General features: G+C 45.5%; 1 protein-coding gene across 5 annotated transcripts in view; it reads left to right on the top strand.

Moving 5' to 3' along the window:
• ATP9A (ATPase phospholipid transporting 9A) overlaps positions 1 to 18,683 on the top strand; it is a 130,665-nt gene that overhangs the window by 74,176 nt on the left and 37,806 nt on the right. For all 5 annotated transcript variants that reach the window (XR_013442089.1, XR_013442088.1, XR_013442090.1 and 2 more), the window contains exon 14: positions 7,263 to 7,475. Coding sequence is in view for 2 of the 5 variants with exons in the window: in XM_036064700.2 (XP_035920593.1) it covers positions 7,263 to 7,475 (213 nt within the window). In the remaining 3 variants the exon portion in view is untranslated. The remainder of the gene's footprint in view (positions 1 to 7,262; positions 7,476 to 18,683) is intronic.

The following is an 18,683-nucleotide window of genomic DNA, read 5'->3' as shown; positions in this document are numbered from 1 at the left end:
TTCAGTCCCAGGCCCTCGGGGATGTCTGCTCCCACCCGATCATGTGTTAGGCCTTTTGTCTTCATCTCTTCTCACTCGCTAGGCCAAAAGTACACTCTCCCTTTCCTGGCTGTCTACACACATCCCCCCCACCCTCCCTACCCTGCACAGTTTCCCTGCTGTTCCTGGGAGCATGGGGTGCCCCTTATACTGTTAACTCCGTCTTGGGGCTGAGACTTCCCCGTACTCCAGGAACGGCCTGCGTCCCCACCGCACCCCTCCTGTTGTTCACCCTCCTCTGCTCGCTCCTTCGGCGCTTAGGGCAGGGTGAGCCGCCTTGTTTCTGTGACTCCTCTCTCTGCACCCTTGACCCCAGATGCCTTCCGGGCCCCACCCGAGGGGGTCCCCTGTGTGGGCTGTCCGGCTCACCAGCACCTGGCTGAACCCCCCCTTCCTCCAGTTCTCTTCTCAGCCCTGTTGGCCGGCTGATGATTGTACCCACCAGCTTCACAGCCGGGGTGTGTGCCCCGCTCCCCAGCAAGAGACACCCCCTTGCCCATTTGGGTGGTGTTTTTAAGAGCTTGTGGTGTTTACAGAAACCATCCCTTCTCAGGATATTTGCACAGCTCAGCTTTTATGGTCCATTTTTGCTTTAGCACAGATAACACTCTTTGTCAAGCGTTACAAGTCAGAAAAGGACATTTCTTACCGTGAACGCTACCCCATACCCCTTCCTTAGCGGAAGCTCATAAATTCATTTACCCATCCTGGCCTTGGATTTAAAATAGTGTTACAGGGTTGGGTCATCTCGAGGCTAGTGTGAGCTCAGAGTTACAGTACCCGCTCACCCCAGCGAGGTGTGTGCATTCTTCTCTCACGCCATCTAAAAATCCTACAGTGAACATGTGAATACGTTTGTGATGAGGCTTTCAGAGGCTTTCCCAGGTTTTTAAAACAGCTTTATGGAGGTGTAGCTTACCTATCATAAAATGCATCTCTGTTAAGTGTCCAAGTCAGTGATTTTTTAGTAAATTTACAGAGCTGTGGAACCATTACCACGACCCCAAAAAGATTCCCCCGAGCTTCTACAGTCATTCACTTGACTTCAGAGTTTAATAATGGGATTTTATGCCAGTGTTTCATGAAGTCCACTATTTGGAACTCCTGGGTCAGATCCCTTGGGACAGTCGGACTCTCTAGACCTACAGTTCTAACAGGTGAGCCAGGCGATTCCAAAGTACAGCAGCGTTTAAGAACAGCTACTGTGAACCTGAGGTTTGCCCTGTTTTCCAGAAATCTGTGGACTCCAAAACAGAGTTTGTGAGATGACCCATTGGAGAGACGGAAGAAAAGATTAGGGCATCTGTTCGCTCTGCATTTGCATCTTCAAACTTGAAGCAAAATTTAAAATTATTATTATTTTTTTAGATTTTATTTTATTTATTTGAGAGAGAGAGAACGAGCAAAAGCAGGGGGAGAGGCAGAGGGCGAAGCAGGCTCCCCACGGAGCAGGGAGCCCAATGTGGCGCTCAATCCCAGGACCCTGGGATCATGACCTGAGCCGAAGGCAGACACTTAACAACTGAGCCACCCAGGTGCCCCATTGAAGCAAAATTTAAATCTTAAATATTGATAGCCAGGGACCCTCAGTCTGTGTATCAGACGAGCGTCTGTCAGGTCCGGTCCTGAGGTGTCTTGTGGAAGGAGTCTCGGGAGTCAGAGTTCTGTGGGGGTTTATTTTCAGGGCATGGAGATGTAGATTGCAGATGACGAGTGTCCATGTGACCCATTTGAGGGATGTCATCTAACTAAACCTCATAAATAGGTGGCTTTAAAAGATTTCTGCAGGAAGACTCCACATTATTAATATAAACCCAAGTAAACCATAAGAAAATGCCCAACTCATTTTGAGGAAAAAAGCCATGACAGGCTAAGGAGATAGGATGATTTTTCCTTTGGCTTCTTTATTTATTAGTACCTTTTAAAAAAATTGAGCTAGAGGGGCGTCTGCATGGTACAGTTGGTTAAGCATCTGACTCTTGGTTTTGGCTGGGTTGTGATCTTGGGATTGTAAGATCGAGCCCCACATTGAGTCCTGCGTTGGGCTGCACACTCAGCACGGAGTCTTCTAAAGTTTCTCTCTCCCTCTGCCCCTCCCTCCTGAGCATGGGTGTGCTCTCTCTCAAATCAAAAAATCTAAAAAAAAATTTTTAAATTGAGATATAATTCACAAGGATAGTATTTACCCTTTTAAAGTGTACAATTCAGTGTTTTTTAGTATATTCTCAACACCGTGCAACCATTGCTACTATCTGATTGCTGAACATTTTCATCACCCCCAAAAGAAACCCCATAATCTCTTCAACTCCCACCCCTACTCCTCAGCCCCTGGCAACCACCAGTCTACGTTCTGTGTCTGTAGGTTTGCCTGTTTTAGACGTTTCATATAAGTGGAATCTTACAATGCCTTTTGCACCTGGTTTATTTCGGAAACTTAGCATAATGTCTTCGAGGTTCCTCCAGGTGGTAACATGCATCCGCGCATCATTCCCCTTTGTGATGGAATGACACACATGACCATCTGAAATGTCATTTCAAACCTATAATGCTCAGTGCCCCTTACCCTGAATGCATGAGTCAATTCTGTGAAAAATGCTGTTTTTCATTTTTGTCCTATCATTTCTAGAATTCGTCTTTTGTTGTTTTATAAGGTGCAATACAATATTTATACAAAGTTAAATACACACATGGAGGGTACTCAAGAATTTTTTGCCATGGGGAGTCTGGGTGGCTCAGTCGATTAAGCATCTGCCTTTAGCTCAGGTCATGATCCCAGGGTCCTGGGATCAAGTCCCACAGGGAGCCTGCTTTTCCCTCTGCCTGCCACTCCCCCAGCTTGTGCTCTCTCGCTTCCTCTCTCTCTAACAAATAAAATCTTCAAAAAAAAAAAATTCTTTTTTCTCAGTGTATTATGTGATCAGAATGTTTTGAGACAAGTGTTTTGAGACACACACACACACATATGTATATATATATGTATATCTATGTATATGTATATGTATATATGCATCATGCGTGGGCCTTACTGCATTCTTTAGGTATAGGGGGCCCAAACACATATTTCTTAAAATCTTTATTGGTTACTCTGAGAACCATTTCTAGTTAAGAACCACTGTTAGAGTATCACTATCAAACTTATTTTAATTTTTCACTCATATCAGTGATGACAATCATTTTTAATGGTTTTTTTATTTTTAAGAAGATTTTGTTTATTTGAGAGAGAGAGAGAGAGCGTGTGCACAAGCAGGGGAGAGGAGGAGAGGGGGAGTGGGAGAGGGAGAAGCAGGCTCCCCTCTGAGCAGGGAGCCCAATGCAGGACTCCATCCCAGGACTCTTGAGATCATGACCTGAGCCAAAGTCAGACACTTAACCAACTGAGCCACCCGGCTCCCCCCCACCCACCACACCACCACCACCAGTGGTTTTATAACAGGGCCAGGACTACGGTAAGGAGACTGAGGTATGCCCCTAGGGAACAAACCTTAATGAGATGCCGAAAAAACCTTCCGCAACAACCCACAACACAGCGATCAAGATAAATCACATCGTAATGCAATATTTTAAAAATTCAGTGCAGAACTCTGTGATGAACACAAATCTGAAATTTGAAGTCACCAGGATCCAGCTCTGATTGGCACTGTGAAGGCTCACACCCCTCACCCTAGTCCTGGCCCTGGCTTTACGCTGTCAGTGGTTTTAGAGCCCAGTTCTCAGCCTTGGCGTAGTGACATAGTGGGCTGGATCATTCTTGGTGGTGCGGGCTGTGTGTGCATCGTAAGGTCTAGTAGCATCCTTGCCTTTTACCATCTGGGTGCCTGAGGTGCCCCCCTCCCGTGGTTCTAAGAACCAGGAATATCTCCGGACACTGATGGGGGGCAAAACCCTGTGTTACATGGGGTTCAATTTCAACAAATTGAAATGCGTTGCCTTTGTCATGCTGGAAGATGTCTATGAAGTAGTAAACATTAAGTTTTTTCAGTCACTTAATCGTCCCCTAACTCCATTGACTTACTTGGAAGTAGAGGCTCTGAGCCTATCTCTGTGGGGGTGATCCTTTGAGGTTAATGAGCTATCAGCTTTGGGCTTTATTTGGGGGAGTGAAGTGAGGCTTTCGAAACAGGAATTCTTCCTCTTTTATGTAAATGTAAATTTTTACCAGTTGCAACCCATTCCCAGTATCCATTATTATGAACACTCCTAAGTGGCGACGTTTTAATTGCCTTTAGAAAGAAAACAGGTATTTGTGGGGAATCAATGTTTAATTTTTGTATTAATCTTTCCTCTAAGACAGACTGGCGTTCTTGTTGGGAAGGGGCCCTGCCGTGGATCGCTAGCAAGACATGGAGGCTTAGGGGCGCCTGGGTGGCTCAGTCGTGAGGCGTCTGCCTTCGGCTCAGGTCGTGATCCCAGGGTTCTGGGATCGAGCCCCGCGTCGGGCTCCCTGCTCCTCAGGAAGCCTGCTTCTCCCTCTCCCTCTGCCTGCCTCTCTGCCTACTTGTGCTCTCTATCAAATAAATAAATAAAATCTTAAAAAAAAAAAGATATGGAGGCCTATTGTTCATTTTCACCTCTGTGTCTCACATGTTGGCTGGGACATGGAGAACGACCCTGAAGCGTTATATGGTGTGAGGTAGCCACCCAAGGGCCCACGTCAGGGGCCTTTGTCTGTGGAGGCCTCGATTTCCTCTTCCAGCTTCTGACCTCGTGTGGAGCTGCTTTGTCCCCCCTCCACAAGAGGACCTGTGTTTCTCCCCAGGGCAGAAGGAGTTGTAACCTGCCTCTGTGGATACCACATCTGTTTTTGTTTTCCCCTGGTATTTTTTAAGTAAAGAGAAATGTGTGTAGGTTCAAGGCCTGTGGGGAGGAGGCTGCAGATAAACGCTGTATGATGTGAAACTCTTCCATATGGGGAATGTGAGGATGTTTGAAGACTGGGCCCTCCTCATGCTGGCTGAGCCCCTGGTAATTACCAGCACCTTCAGGGTGGACGTGGATTGCCATTGGTGTGTGGCTGAGCCTTTCCTTTGAGAATTAAAAGACCCGTTTCAGAATCCGTGATTTTAATTCCTCCTCCCTGAAACATCTTTGGTCGGAAAGGGGGATAAGTGTTAATTTGAGAGAGAAATAAATGAACGTGGAGACATTACACCTGTGGCCCGTGGTGTTGGTTGAGGTTAATCACCCCCGTGTTCTGATTTGATGTCAGCTGGTTCCCTGGTCTGGAAGTGAGGTCTTTGCAAGAAATCTGTGGCTACCGTGTTTCTCTCTTTGCCTTGCTCTTGGCTGGTTTCCCCTGGAATACAAAGCCCCAGAGCTCAGTGTTATCCCCCATTTGAAATACTAGTGGAACTGTTTCTGGAGATGTGAAATCAGATGGCTTATACAAACAAAGGTTTGTAAAGGATGCCCTTCGCTTGTTCTTTCCTTCAAACCCACTGTTACTGAAACTTGCCGGCCAAAGCAATGACATTGTCAGAGGTCTTGTTATTGCCCCTAATGTCAAATAATAATTTGGTCCAGGTGCCAAGGAATGTGGGCAAAAGGAAGACACGTGGCTGTGCCTAGAACATAAATTACAGAGCTTAGAGAGAACATTCTGAATGTAGTCTTTCCAGCGGAGAGAACCTTTCTGTAAATCTTCAGTCCTTGTTACAATTTTAGAGTTAAATTCTTTATAATTAAAAGCACTTGGCAAATAATGATTCATTTAAACTGTAGTTCTGATTCATTGCTCTAATTACCGTAACCATGCAGTGCCCTTTGGCCTGGAAGTGAAACTCGTGTCCTCTTGACACCAGAGGTTAACAGAGCAGGAAGCCCTAGCAGTATGTGTGCCTGCAATGACCAGAATAATTTAGTAATTGTCTAATTACCTGGGGAGGCTAATGCCACTGCTAAAAATAGTATTAAAAAATTAAATGAAAGTCGTTTTCTTATTTCTTGTGACCCATCTGTTCTCTGTTTTGGGCCACCATGTGTTCATGGGTATAAAACGCGATTCATTCTGCGGGATTGGGTCGCTTCTCTTCTGTTGGATCAAATATGTTTCTAATGGAATGCAGCACCCAGTAAGTCCAGAGACATCTCTAACTTCCGGGACTCCGATAGCTGTAGAGGAAGACCATTGCAAGGGGTTCCATTTGTCCACAACTGTGATTTAGAACCTGGAAGGGATGTTGGTCGATTTGATATTTATTTCTTCTTGGAAGTAGAAAAAAACCGTCATGTCAGGGGAGGACGCCCCACCATCACCTTAGGCATCCTGAGTTGTTAATTGGTTCATCTGTTCAGCAAATACAGACGTATGCCAGGCACTGCCCTGGGTACTAGGCTTGCAATGATGAATAATACACACGGACAAGTTCTGTTCTCGTGGCTTAACAGGGGAATCCTCAGGTGAACGAGCCCGTTTTAGACTGAACACAGCATCACACATTGCAGTGAGGGGGCATGTCTTCTGGTGGGGGGGACATGCAGGGTACCGTGAGCTGGGGGCCTCGGCGCGGGCCTCTCTGAGTATGTAACATTTGAATTGAGACCTCAGTGATGAGACAGAGTGAGCCAGCCCTGCTGAGTTTTGGGAAATGATGTTCCAGGCAGAGGGCAAGGCAGGTGCAAAGGCCCTGAGGCAGGAAGGAGCTTGGTGGTATTCAAAGAACAGAAAGGCCAGTGTGGCCAGAGCAGAGAGGAGAAGGAACATGGCATGAAGGGAGGCTGCAGAGGTGGGCAGGGGCTGGTCAGGTAGGCCCCATTGACCATGGGGTGGGGGGCATCTGAGTTTTACTGAAGACTAAGTGCAGGGCAGCCCCTGCAACAGAGAATTATCCTCCCCAAGTGTTAGTCACGCCAGTTTAAGAAGCCCTGGCCTCCTACACCAGGCTCACTTGACGGCGTAGTGGGGGCCTCACTCTGTCAGGGGCCCCTGACACCACCTAAAGGAGGACAGATTCATGTGTTCAAAGGTAGAATCACCCACATTCACTGAATTGTAATGTTTTCCTCTGTTTTGCATTTGGGTTTTTTTTTTTTTTTTGGCCAATTATAAATGATTGGGTCCCTAAAAATCACATGCCATTTATTGCAGTGTCACTGTAGATGTATCTAAGAGCTGTGTATTAACGTCATGGAAAGAAAAGCAGTATCTGCACATGGTGGTTCTTCCACATGTTCTAGACCCTTCTGTGTCTCCAGTCATCTTTCTTGTTCATTTCTTTCTCCTGTAGCAATCCCAGGATCCACCTGCTCAGAAGGGCCCCACGCTCACCACGAAAGTCCGGCGGACCATGAGCAGCCGTGTGCACGAGGCTGTGAAGGCCATCGCTCTCTGCCACAATGTGACTCCCGTGTATGAGTCCAACGGTGTGACCGACCAGGCTGAGGCCGAGAAGCAGTACGAAGACTCCTGCCGCGTGTACCAGGCGTCCAGCCCAGATGAGGTAAACCCCAGGCAGAGGCGGCTGGACACACAGAGAGATGCTGTGCCCATTTTCCACGTGCTGGAGGTGGGGTTCCGCAAGGGAACCACCTGTCAGCAGACGTGAGCCAGGAGGATACCGTGCCGCTAGGGAAACACATTTTCAGATGCACACAAGACTTGCTTCCCTCTAGAACAAATACTCTTGGACTCCAGATACATCCCAAATAAGCAGGGAGAAAGAGATCTTGTTTGTGATTCAGATGGCCAGGTCATAAGGGCACAAGGTCTCACTTAAACCACACCTTCCCTTTTCTAAAAAATACCAGCTTTATTAAGTTATAGTGCACGTACCATACAATGGCTCATTTAACATACACAGTTCAGTGTTTCTAGTATATTCACAGAGTTCCGCAACCATTAGCACAATCGAGAACATTTTCAGCACCCTAAAAGGAAGCATTCCATCCCGTGTTCTCCTGGACTCCTGCCCTCCCCCAAGCTCCTGCCCTCCCCCTACGAACTGTCTCTCTGGATTTGCCTATTCTGGACATTTCATACAAATGGAAATGTACAGTATGACATTTGTGTCTGGCTGTTTTGACTTAGCATTGGTTTTCCAGATTCATCCACGTAGTGGCGTGTATCAACCCCCAGGCCTTTTTATGGATGACTAATATTCCATTGCATGGATAATACTACATTTTGTTTATCCATTGGTCAGTTAGTGGACATTTGGATTGTTCCTTTTTTTTCTTTTCTTTTTTTGCTGTTATGGATAATGCTGTTGTGATCATTCGTGCACAAGCTTTTGGGTGGACATATATCTTCATGTCTCTTGGCGTATCTGTAGAAGTGGAATTGCTGGGTCCTATGTTAACTCCATGTTTGAGCTTCTCAAAACCGCCATGCTGCTCCCTAAAGTGGCTGCATCATTTTACAGGCCCAGCAGCGATGCATGAGGGTTCCAGTTTCTCTTCCCCTTTGCCAACATGGGTCCTTGTCAGTCCTTTTGATTCTGGCCATCCTAGTGAGTGTGAAGTGGTTTTCATCTGCATTTTCCTTGATGGCTCAGGATGATCTTTTCATGTCCTTACTGGCTACTTGTGTGTCTTCTTCTCTCCAGTATCCTTTGCCCCCTTTTAAATATGTGTCTTTTTGTTGTTGAGTTAAAAGAGTTTTTTAATACATTCTAGATCAAAGTCTCTTACGGGATATATGATTTGCAAGTATTTTCTCCCTACTATGAAGGCTGTCTTTTTACTTTTGCGATGGTGTCCTTTGAAACCCTAAAGTGTTTAGTTTTGACCAAGCCCAATAAGCCACATATTTTCAAAGTTATTGTTTCTATGTAAGCACATTCTCTTGCTAGAACCAGGACTCATTTGATTACATGTTCAAGAACAGAGGGTCTCCTAGCATGGTTGCCCTTTATGGTTTTCTGTAACAAGCCCCTAATTGCTCTCCCTCCCGGGGTATCGGGGTATCATGTGATGGGAATGCCCTCATCATGAAAATAGGATCTTCTTTATCTTCCTGACTTGAGTGTGATTCAGACACGGGTAGTTCACCAAGCTGGTAACTTTCTGGTCTTTTTTCCTTCTCTCTCCGTCCCTGCCAGAAAACTTGTATTCTGATTATGAAAGCCATTACTTTTCAGTATAGAACATTTGGACATTTCAGACAACTATAAAGAAGAAACTGGGTCAATTGTAATCTCATTCTTGAAAGATGACAATAGGTAACTTTCCTTGAGCATTTGGTGCCCATCAGATCCCATTTGAAGTGCTTTCCATGTTGTATCTCATTTAATCTTTCTAGCAACTAAGGGGCCCCATTATGACCCCCATTTTCAGAAGAGAAAAGTCAAAGACAGGTTAAATATTTAGCCTAAAGTCACCTGGATTTTTTTCTAACTTTTTGTCTTGGAAATAATTTCAGACTTAAAAGTTGTAAAATTAGTACAAAGAATTCCCCACTACCAAAACTTCACTCTGATTCCTCAAATGTTAACCTTTTTCTACCTGTGCTTTATCATTCTCCCTCACCTTAGAAGAGTCAGCTGCAGACATGATCTTCTTTTACTTTTTTTTTCCTAAAAAACAAGGACATTTATCAGAAACAGGAAATTAACATTGATACAGTACTATTATCTGCCCTGCAGATGTCATCAGTTGTCCCACTGACTTCTTCACCAAAAAAAAAAAAAAAAAAGAGTATTTCTCCCCCCAGATCAGAGTCCAACCCGGGAACGCACACTACATTCAGTTGCCATAACTTTTGTCTCTCTCTCTCTCTTTTTAAGATTTTATTTATTAGAAAGAGAGAGAATGAGAGCACAAGTCAGTGGGAGGGGCAGAGGGAAAGCAGGCTTCCCACTGAGCACGGAGCCTGATGTGAGGCTCAATCCCAGGACCCTGAGATCATGACCTGAGCCGAAGGCAGAAGCTTAACCACCTGAGCCACCCAGGCACCCCTCGTACCTCTTGTCTCTTTTAATGTGGAATGGTTCCTCAGCTTTCCTTGACTTTCATGGCCCTCACACTTTTGAAAGATATAGGCCATTATAGAACGTGCCTCAGTTTGGGTCTGACGACATTTTTTACGGTGAGGACTCAGTTTATTGTATCTTTGGCGCTGTCCTCAGTGTGTGTTATAAGGAGACCTGCTGTTGGTATATCCTGCTCTTCAAGATGCTAACTTAAGGTCACGTGGATCAGGTGGTGTCCCCAGGTTTCTTCATGGTAAAGTTGCCATTCTCCCTTGCTAATTAATCTTATGACAGCAGTCCCCTGACTGACAGGGCCAGAGGGAGAGGGAGAAGCAGACTCCCCACTAAGCAGGGAGCCCAGTGCGGGGCTCAGTCTCATGACCCTGAGACCATGACGTGAGCTGAAATCAGGAGTTGGACACTTAACCGACTGAGCCACCCAGGCGCCCCACGACCAAGAACTTTTTGATGTGTGATCTTCCAATATCTTTTCATATATTTGTTTCCTAAAAAACAGGAATTTTTAACATAAAGTTCTGTATTCTCCATTTTAAACTTAATATTTCATCATGCCCGTTTCCCCAATTTTTTGAATATCCTTAAAAGACCACTTTTTATAATTACTGTTTATGTATGCACACTAATATCTTTAACCGTTCTCCTCTTGTAGGGACTTAGGTTATCTCTCATGTTTAGCACAACATTTATACACATTTGCAGTGAGCATCCTTACACCCAGTATTTCTAGAAATGGTGTGACTGGGCTCGTTAATTCAGTAGGCATTCTGGGGTGCCTATGATGGATGGGGCACTGGGGAGTCAGCGTTTAACAAGACAGCAGCTCCTGTCCCCAGGGAGGCGGCAGGGGTGAGACTGTTGAGCATGTGAGTCTTGGGATCCCAGCTCCATACCTGGGTGATCGCACCTCTCTGTACCTCCCCGCATCTGTGACAAGAGGGTTGTCATGAGCCCCTTAGCAGACAGTCAGTCCTGTGGGTCACAGTGAAGAAGTATTTTTAAGGCTCGTGGTATAAATGATCAGGTAATTCCCAGAATTATTTTTAAACCATTTTATTCTTCCACCAATGTTACAGGGGCTTCCAATTATTATTATTATTTTTTTTTTTAAAGAGCATTCTTTTTTTTTTTTTTTTTTAAAGATTTTATTTATTCATTTGAGAGAGAATGAGATAGAGAGAGAGCATGAGAGGGGGGAGGGTCAGAGGGAGAAGCAGACTCCCTGCCGAGCAGGGAGCCCGATGCAGGACTCGATCCCGGGACTCCAGGACCATGACCTGAGCTGAAGGCAGTCGCTTAACCAACTGAGCCACCCAGGCGCCCCCCAATTATTTTTTGTTGTTCATTTTACGAAGGAGGGGGAGGGAGCTTCTCCGGTAAATAGTGTTGTAGAGGTCTGGACTAATTGGAGAGTATCAGGGAGCCAGAGCTGGACGGTGCTCGGGGGAATACCGCAATGATAACCTTTTCCAAAGTTCGGAAAGGAAAGGACATGTGGACACGGCTTTCCCTGACCAGTAGCTTCTTTATCCTTCTTGAGGGCCCTGGAGTGTGGCCCCTGGTAGTTGACTCCTTGCAGTCTGCTTGGTGTTTGTGGATCAGCTCAACCCTGAGCCCAGCCCATCCGTGACCACAGACACTTGAACCTGCATTTTTAGGGGTGAAAAATGTAACCCTTGGCCAAATTCTGAAATGGGCGTTGTGTGCAGAGAGCGAGAAGCAGGAGGGAGGATGGATGTGGATAATCCAACCCGTTTATTTGGATTTGTGCTGTAGTAACTGAAAGCTTCAGATGGGTCATCGTTTCTCCACCGAATTTAGTCTGTTGGATCTCACTTTTCCATTTGGAAATGAGAGACAATATCCCTGAATGGGATATGTGTGAAAGGGCCAGATTCTTGGTAGTTACACACTGGGAACCAGTAGCTTATGGGTGTTTGATGGGACTAGAATTTGAACAAGTTTCAGATGTGGACGATCTGATCAGCACTGCTACCTGGGAGCTCCTAATACTGGCTATTGATTGACACGCACATGGGAGGTCTTTAATGCCTGTCCCCCAATCCTGGTTCCCACTGAACTTTGATATATTTGTTTTAGGGCTGGGCAGAGTTTTTCCATGTGGGTAAATCTTCCACGGAATGCTTTGTGCTTCTCAGCTCTTGTTCATTAATTGCACTCAGATTCAGATTTGTCTTGTTTTTCTAAGATTCTGAGTAGTGATTGAAAAAAAAAAAAAAGGTATTTTCTTTTGGTCTTCGGTGTCTTCACAGAGGTCAGTGTTACCTTATTAGTATCCCCCCACAACTTTATTTATTATTGCACAGTTATTTCATGTTTATGGCAGAATATATGAAAATATAGATAAGGAAAGGAAAGAAAAAGCAAACTATAATCCTGCTAACTAAAGATGTGACCACTGTTAATATTTTACTGACCTGCCTTCCAAATTATTTCAAAAGATGTATATTGCAAAATACAAGTCTGTGTATATAAATACACCATGTGACAGAAAGGAGGCTACGTTGACTTCCAGCCAAATCTCTCAGAAAGCTGTACTGTTTCTAAATCCCTGTAGGATTCCACCTAGGCTTGGCTGGGTCTAGAATCCTACCTTTGAAATTCTATATCAATAAAATCTTGCTGGTCTACGCAAGGTCAGTGTCTGGAATACACATAGAAACCGGCATTCGTTTTACTTTGGACCTGCCGGAATAATTTCTACCAGTCAGGGGAGGATTCATTTCCTGTAACAGAAAGCAGGATTTCCTAAATTTGTTTCCTGTGCACATTCTGCTTTGGAAAAAGCCTTGAAGTGTCTTTATTCAGCCATTGATTACAGCCTGAGGGGCGCTGGGGCCTGCCTGCCCCCGTAGGGTAACTCCCAGGGGAAATGAAATCGATGTAATCTGGCCAGAGAGAGAGGTGCTCCTTAAGTGTTCAGCCCGGCAGCATTCCATCTCGTCCTGGATGCTCGGCAGGGTTGGAAGTGGGGTACGGCGGGCGAGGGAGGAGGGCTCTCGGAGGTGGTCAGGATGTAGTTTTTAATGTGTTTGTTTCTTGGCGTGAATGGTAAGGAGGTGCTCTCCTAAGAGCAGGTCGAATCAGCCCTAGGACTCATTTATTTGTCTTTTCCAGGAATTCTTTCATATCGAAAAAAACTTTTCTAGGCATCTAAAATCACAAGTACTAATGTGCTCATTACAGAAAAAATAAAATTGTAGATTCGAAAAAGAAGTGGATAAACATTAATTTTATCCACCACCTAGAGATTACTGTTTATATTATGCTACAGATTTCCCCCAAGCGTCTGCTTCTATATGTAGAAACGTAATTGCATGTTTTGTAGTACAGAATCATACTGTAGCCCAGGGAAGGAAGGAGCGTGGAGTGAGTTCAGTAACATCCTTTAGCAAGTCTCCTATGTTGTCATATTCCTGTAGGATTTCTGTGTGCATGAATGTGTGTGTTTGTACGTAGGCACGCGTGTGTATGTGCTCACATGTGCCCTGTGAGCACGTGTATGTGTGGACTTGTGTGGGTGTGTGTGATGTGTATATGATTGAAAGTTTTCTGATGCCTTGGCCATGGCTCACTAATTTCAGAGCAATTAATTACAAGTTCTAGGTCACGTATAGTTTGTTCTGCAAGACTGTCCCAGGCTGGCGGTCTTGGGTGAGACGCGTGTCTCCTTCTTACCCTGAGACCTTCATTCTTGCCCTCTCTACACGGGACCTCCTCCCTCCCTCCCTCTGAGACACCCCTTGTTATCAGTATCTGAGTATCCTTGCAGAAATAATTCTTTGCATGGATTAGAATTTTCCTCGCCCCTCCATTATTAACATATTTAAAAAAATGTAAAAGAGCAGATGTCAATTATAGACTCAGTTGTGCACCTTGCTTGCCGCATGTCAGTGCTGGAGCATCACCGGGTGTGATGTCAGCAGAGGCCTGAGTTCTACTAAGATATTAAGGTACTGTGTGTTCCCATAGTCTCTCGATGGCATTTCAGGACCCTCCTGTCCATTTTAATGGAAGGTGAGGGCGTCACACTGGCCTCCTGACTCCCCCAGTGCAGTTATCAGCTGTGTTTAACTACCACATGCTGACTTTTTATTTTATTACTTAATTTTTTTTAATTAAAAAATTTTTTATTTTGTGTTCTTTTTATTCCAGTACAGTTAACAGTGTTTCAGGCATACAACATAGTGATTCCATACATCACCCAGTGCTCCTGACAAGTGCCCTCCTTCATCCCCATCATGTTTCCCCCACCCCCCTACCTACCTCCCCTCTGGTGACCATCAGTGTGTTCTCTATACTAAGAGTCTGTTTCTTGGCTTATCTCTCTTTTTGTCCTCTTGCTCATTTGTTTTGTTTTTTAAACTCCACACATGAGTGAAATCATACGGTATTTGTCTTTCTCTGACTGACTCACTTCACTTAGCATCATACACTCTAGCTCTATCCATGTCGTTGCAAATGGCAAGATTGCATTCTTTCTTATGGCTGAGTAATATTCCATTGTGTGTGTGTGTGTGTGTGTGTGTATCACTTCCCCTTTATCCATGCATCTGTCGATGGACACTTGGGCTGCTTCCATAATTTGGCTGTAGTAAATAATGCTGCTATAAACATAGGGATGCATGTATCCCTTTGTTGTTTTATTTTTTGGGTAAGTACCAGTAGTGTGGTTACTGGATCATAGGGTAGTTCTGTTTTTAACTTTTTATTTTATTAACAATTTTTTTTACTTAAATTCAATTTAATTAACATGTAGTGTATTATTAGTTTCAGAGGTAGAATTTAGTGATTCATCAGTTGCATGTAACACCCAGTGCTCATTCCATCAAGTGCCCTCCTTAATGCCCATCACCCAGTTCCCTTCCCCCACCCCCCTCTGGTCCAGCCACCCTCAGTTTGTTTCCTGGAGTTAAGAGTCTCTTATGGTTTGTCTTCCTCTCTGTTTTCGTCTTTTTTTTTTTTTTTTAAAGATTTTATTTATTTATTTGACAGAGAGAGAGACAGCGAGAGCAGGAACACAAGCAGGGAGAGTGGGAGAGGGAGAAGCAGGCCTCCCGCAGAGCAGGGAGCCCGATGCAGGGCTCGATCCCAGGACCCTGGGATCATGACCTGAGCCGAAGGCAGATGCTTAACGACTGAGCCACCCAGGCGCCCCTCTGTTTTCATCTTATTTTATTTTTCATTCCCTTCCCCTATGTTCATCTATTTTGTTTCTTAAATTTCACATATGAATGAAATCATATGATATTTGTCTTTCTCTGACTTATTTTGCCTAGCATAATACTCTCTGGTTTTTATTTTTATTTATTTATTTTTTAAAGATTTTATTTATTTGACAGGAAGAGAGAGCGAGTGAGCGAGCACAAGCAGGGGCAGCGGCAGGCAGAGGGAGAGGGAGAAGCAGGCTTCCCGCTGAGCAGGGAGCCAGACGCAGGCCTCGATCCCAGGACTCTGAGATCATGACCTGAGCCGAAGGCAAACGCTCAACTGACTGAGCCACCCAGGCGCCCTATTTTTATTTTTATTTTTTTAAGTAACGTCAGTGCCCAGCGTAGGGCTCGAGACTCCAAGATCCAAGATCAAGAGTTGCATGCTCTACTGACTGAGCCAACCAGGCACTCCCATTTTTAACTTTTTGAGGAGCCTTCATACTGTTTTCCATAGTGGCTGCACCATCCTGCACTCCCACCAGCAGTGCACGAGGGTTCCTTCGTGGAGTGATTTTAGGCAAAGCATCGGTGAGCCGACAGCAGTATGACATGGCCACCCGCTGAATACCTGCTCTCCGTGCCGGGCACTGTGCTCTGGGCAGCCCTTACGACCCAGCTACTGTGATTGTGCCTGTTTTGCAGATGAGGCGTAGGTTGGCTAAGGGGTACCCCCAAGGCCACGTGACTGGCAGGATTAAAATGAGGCAGCCCACGTCCCGGGGCTGGTCATGTGACTCGGCAGTACTGCTTCTCTACCCATGGAAGGAGGGCTGGAACGTGCTTTGTCGCTCACAAAGGACACTGAGGGCTGTGCACCCGTGTTGGGAGCTTAGGGCTGATACTGCGTGACCTGCCAAGTGTCTGGTTATTCTTGCCTCTTCTGAACTCACATTCAGGGGCTCTTGGCCTCCTAGGCTCAGTGAAGCATGCTTTTTGGTTCCCTCCCTCTTTCTCATTTTGGGCAGCTTCCATGCTTGGAGCTAAGAAACCTTCTAGCAGACCGCAGAAGCCTTCCCATGGAGTGTCTTGCCTTCACCACCCATCCAGGATCCTGTACTTAGAAACGAAAACCAACAAGGGTGTGTTGCTCCTAGAGTCTCCAGTAACCTTGAAACAGCTCCCCTTACAGACGGATGAGAGATAAGCAAAGAGCTGTGTGCACAGGTCTCTCCCTGATGGCCTAGTGGCAGGAGGGCGTTCCTGTGTCCGGGTCACCATGCTGGGAGATAGAAAAGGAGAATGAAGCTACAGCTCACCTAGAAGCAGATTTTATTTTTAGTTCCTCCCCCAATTATAAGAGTAACATAAGCTTGTTATAGAAAAAGGAAGCAGGGGCGCCTGGGTGGCCCCGTCTGTTAAGCATCTGACTTTTGGTTTCAGCTCAGGTCATGATCTCAGGGTCCTGAGATCAAGCCCCATGTTGGGCTGTGTGTTCAGTATGGAGTCTGCTTGAGAGTCTCTCCCTCTCCTCCTGCCCCTCCCCACCGCGTGCGTTCCCTCTCTCTCTCAAGTAAATAAATAAATCTTTAAAAAACAAAAGAAAAAGTAAACAATTAGAGAAAAAAAATTGGGGTATTTTCCCTTCCCATCTCTCTTCTCTACATAGAATTTAAATGTTTGGCGTCATTCCACATTCCACCTTGATGTGTCCACTTGGTAATATATTGTCTCAGCCCCGTCCAGTAGCATCTGTGGTAGGATGTTTAGTGGCTACACTCTTTTCTGCTGCTTAGGTACACCACAGATGATTTATTCTGCCTCCCACTTCTGGCTGTGCTAAGTTTTAACATCCTGACGGATAGCCTGATGGATTAAATCTGTCTGCACATCTCCGAGTGTGTATGTAAAAGGTCCCACTTGTCTCGTTCTGCATCTTCCTAACTCTGTTGCAGAGAGTGAGGCTGAGAACCACCAGGGAAGGGCAAGCGTGTGGCTTTCTGGGGGGTCCTGCAAGCTCAGTCCTTGTGCGGCCCCGTGAGGTTTTCCCCTCCGGGGCCATGTTCATCTCTCAGGAGTGTGCGCTCCCCCTAAATGCCTCCTTGTACCTGCGCTCCAGGCACGCGGACAATGACCGCATTCAGACCAGAGCGCACAGGAGTGAGAAAGATTTAGGAGGTGGGTGGGGCTTTACCATCGCGCTGCCCGGTCCTCGGCTCGAGGGTGAGTTCAGAGAACAGAGGTCAGGAACTTAAGGAGAAAACCCTCCTCCATCAATGTTATTTATTAACCACGGGGGTAAGAATCTTGAAATAGAGTTTTGGTTGCTCGGAAGAGAGGGGGTGCTGTGTTTTAGGGACACCGGAGGAAACTATCAAATGAGCCATCTTTGGTATTAGCTCCTCTGTGGGCTGGAGATGCAAAAGTTCTGTCCTGTTTCTTATTAGGGTTAAGCCCAGAATGGACTTAAGGGAATAGTCATTTCTAAAGGGCTAAGTTTTTATGGAGATGAATTCCTTCTTTTCAGATACTAATTTTCATCTGATTCAGTGATAGGAGGCTGAATTTCAAGTACTGGATCAAAGAAACTTGGATCAGAGAGTGGCCTTTTATTCCACCATCTTGCCCACAGGTTCTTAAGCAAAACCGCCGTGTTTTGTTTGCTCCATGCTGTGGTTTTTTTTTTTTTTTTTTAAATAATCTGCAGCAATATTTTAAAGATCACTTAATGTTACCTAAGAATCAGCTTTTCTTGAGGAAGATCACATCTGGAAATGGTGGGCCCAGTTTCTACCGGGCAGTGGTTAGCTGAGCTGGGTGGCTGCTGCCTCAGTTTACCCCTGCCCCTGTGGGGCCCGCCCTCCTCCTATCTGCTCCCTGTCCAGCCCCCAGTGGTGCCTTGTTGAATCAGTTTCCTCATTAAGTAAAGAATACTTAGGTCTGTGGATGCATTCATAGTCTTGAAAGGCTGGATTAGGGCGGACTGGCCAGTCTTTGTGAGCCCGAGTGTTGATCTTCTTGAATGCCACCAAAGATACCAGATTCACACGTGCTCTTACGATTACTGTGTATCCTGCTTCTGACAAGAATTCAAGGCTCGTTAGCCTGACCTGGCATCTTTCCCAAGCACACATTCCCAGATACAAAGGGAAAATTATTAAAACTTGTCACAGGTGGTTTATTGCTGACCCACAAATGATGAAAAAGCCCTTTCATGGATTGTTCTGGCATGAATTCTTCAGATGGGCATTTTAGGGAGGGAGCGTAGCAGCCTGTCCTTTTGATTTCCTGACCCAAACCAGAACACACAGGCGACTCAGGACCCCAGCTCCCCACCCTCCACCCCTTCTCGGTTTTCATTTGAGTTAATTTATTTGTTCATTCATTCATTCATTCAACCGTAACAGGGTTTCTTTTTCTGCTTCTGCTCTGACTTCTGGATATTCTGATCCGAAGCCCCAGAGACCCCACTTCTGGCTGTTAAGGATAGTGAGACTCAAAACCCCCAAATCCTTTCTGATTGGGTGATACGGGAGGATTCTTTTGAACG

The sequence above is a fragment of the Halichoerus grypus genome, chromosome 10, assembly GCF_964656455.1.
Source record: "Halichoerus grypus chromosome 10, mHalGry1.hap1.1, whole genome shotgun sequence".
NCBI classification, from domain to species: domain Eukaryota; kingdom Metazoa; phylum Chordata; class Mammalia; order Carnivora; family Phocidae; genus Halichoerus; species Halichoerus grypus.
The sequence above is the reverse complement of the archived record's forward strand: the minus strand, read 5'-3'. Positions and strand labels throughout refer to the sequence as shown.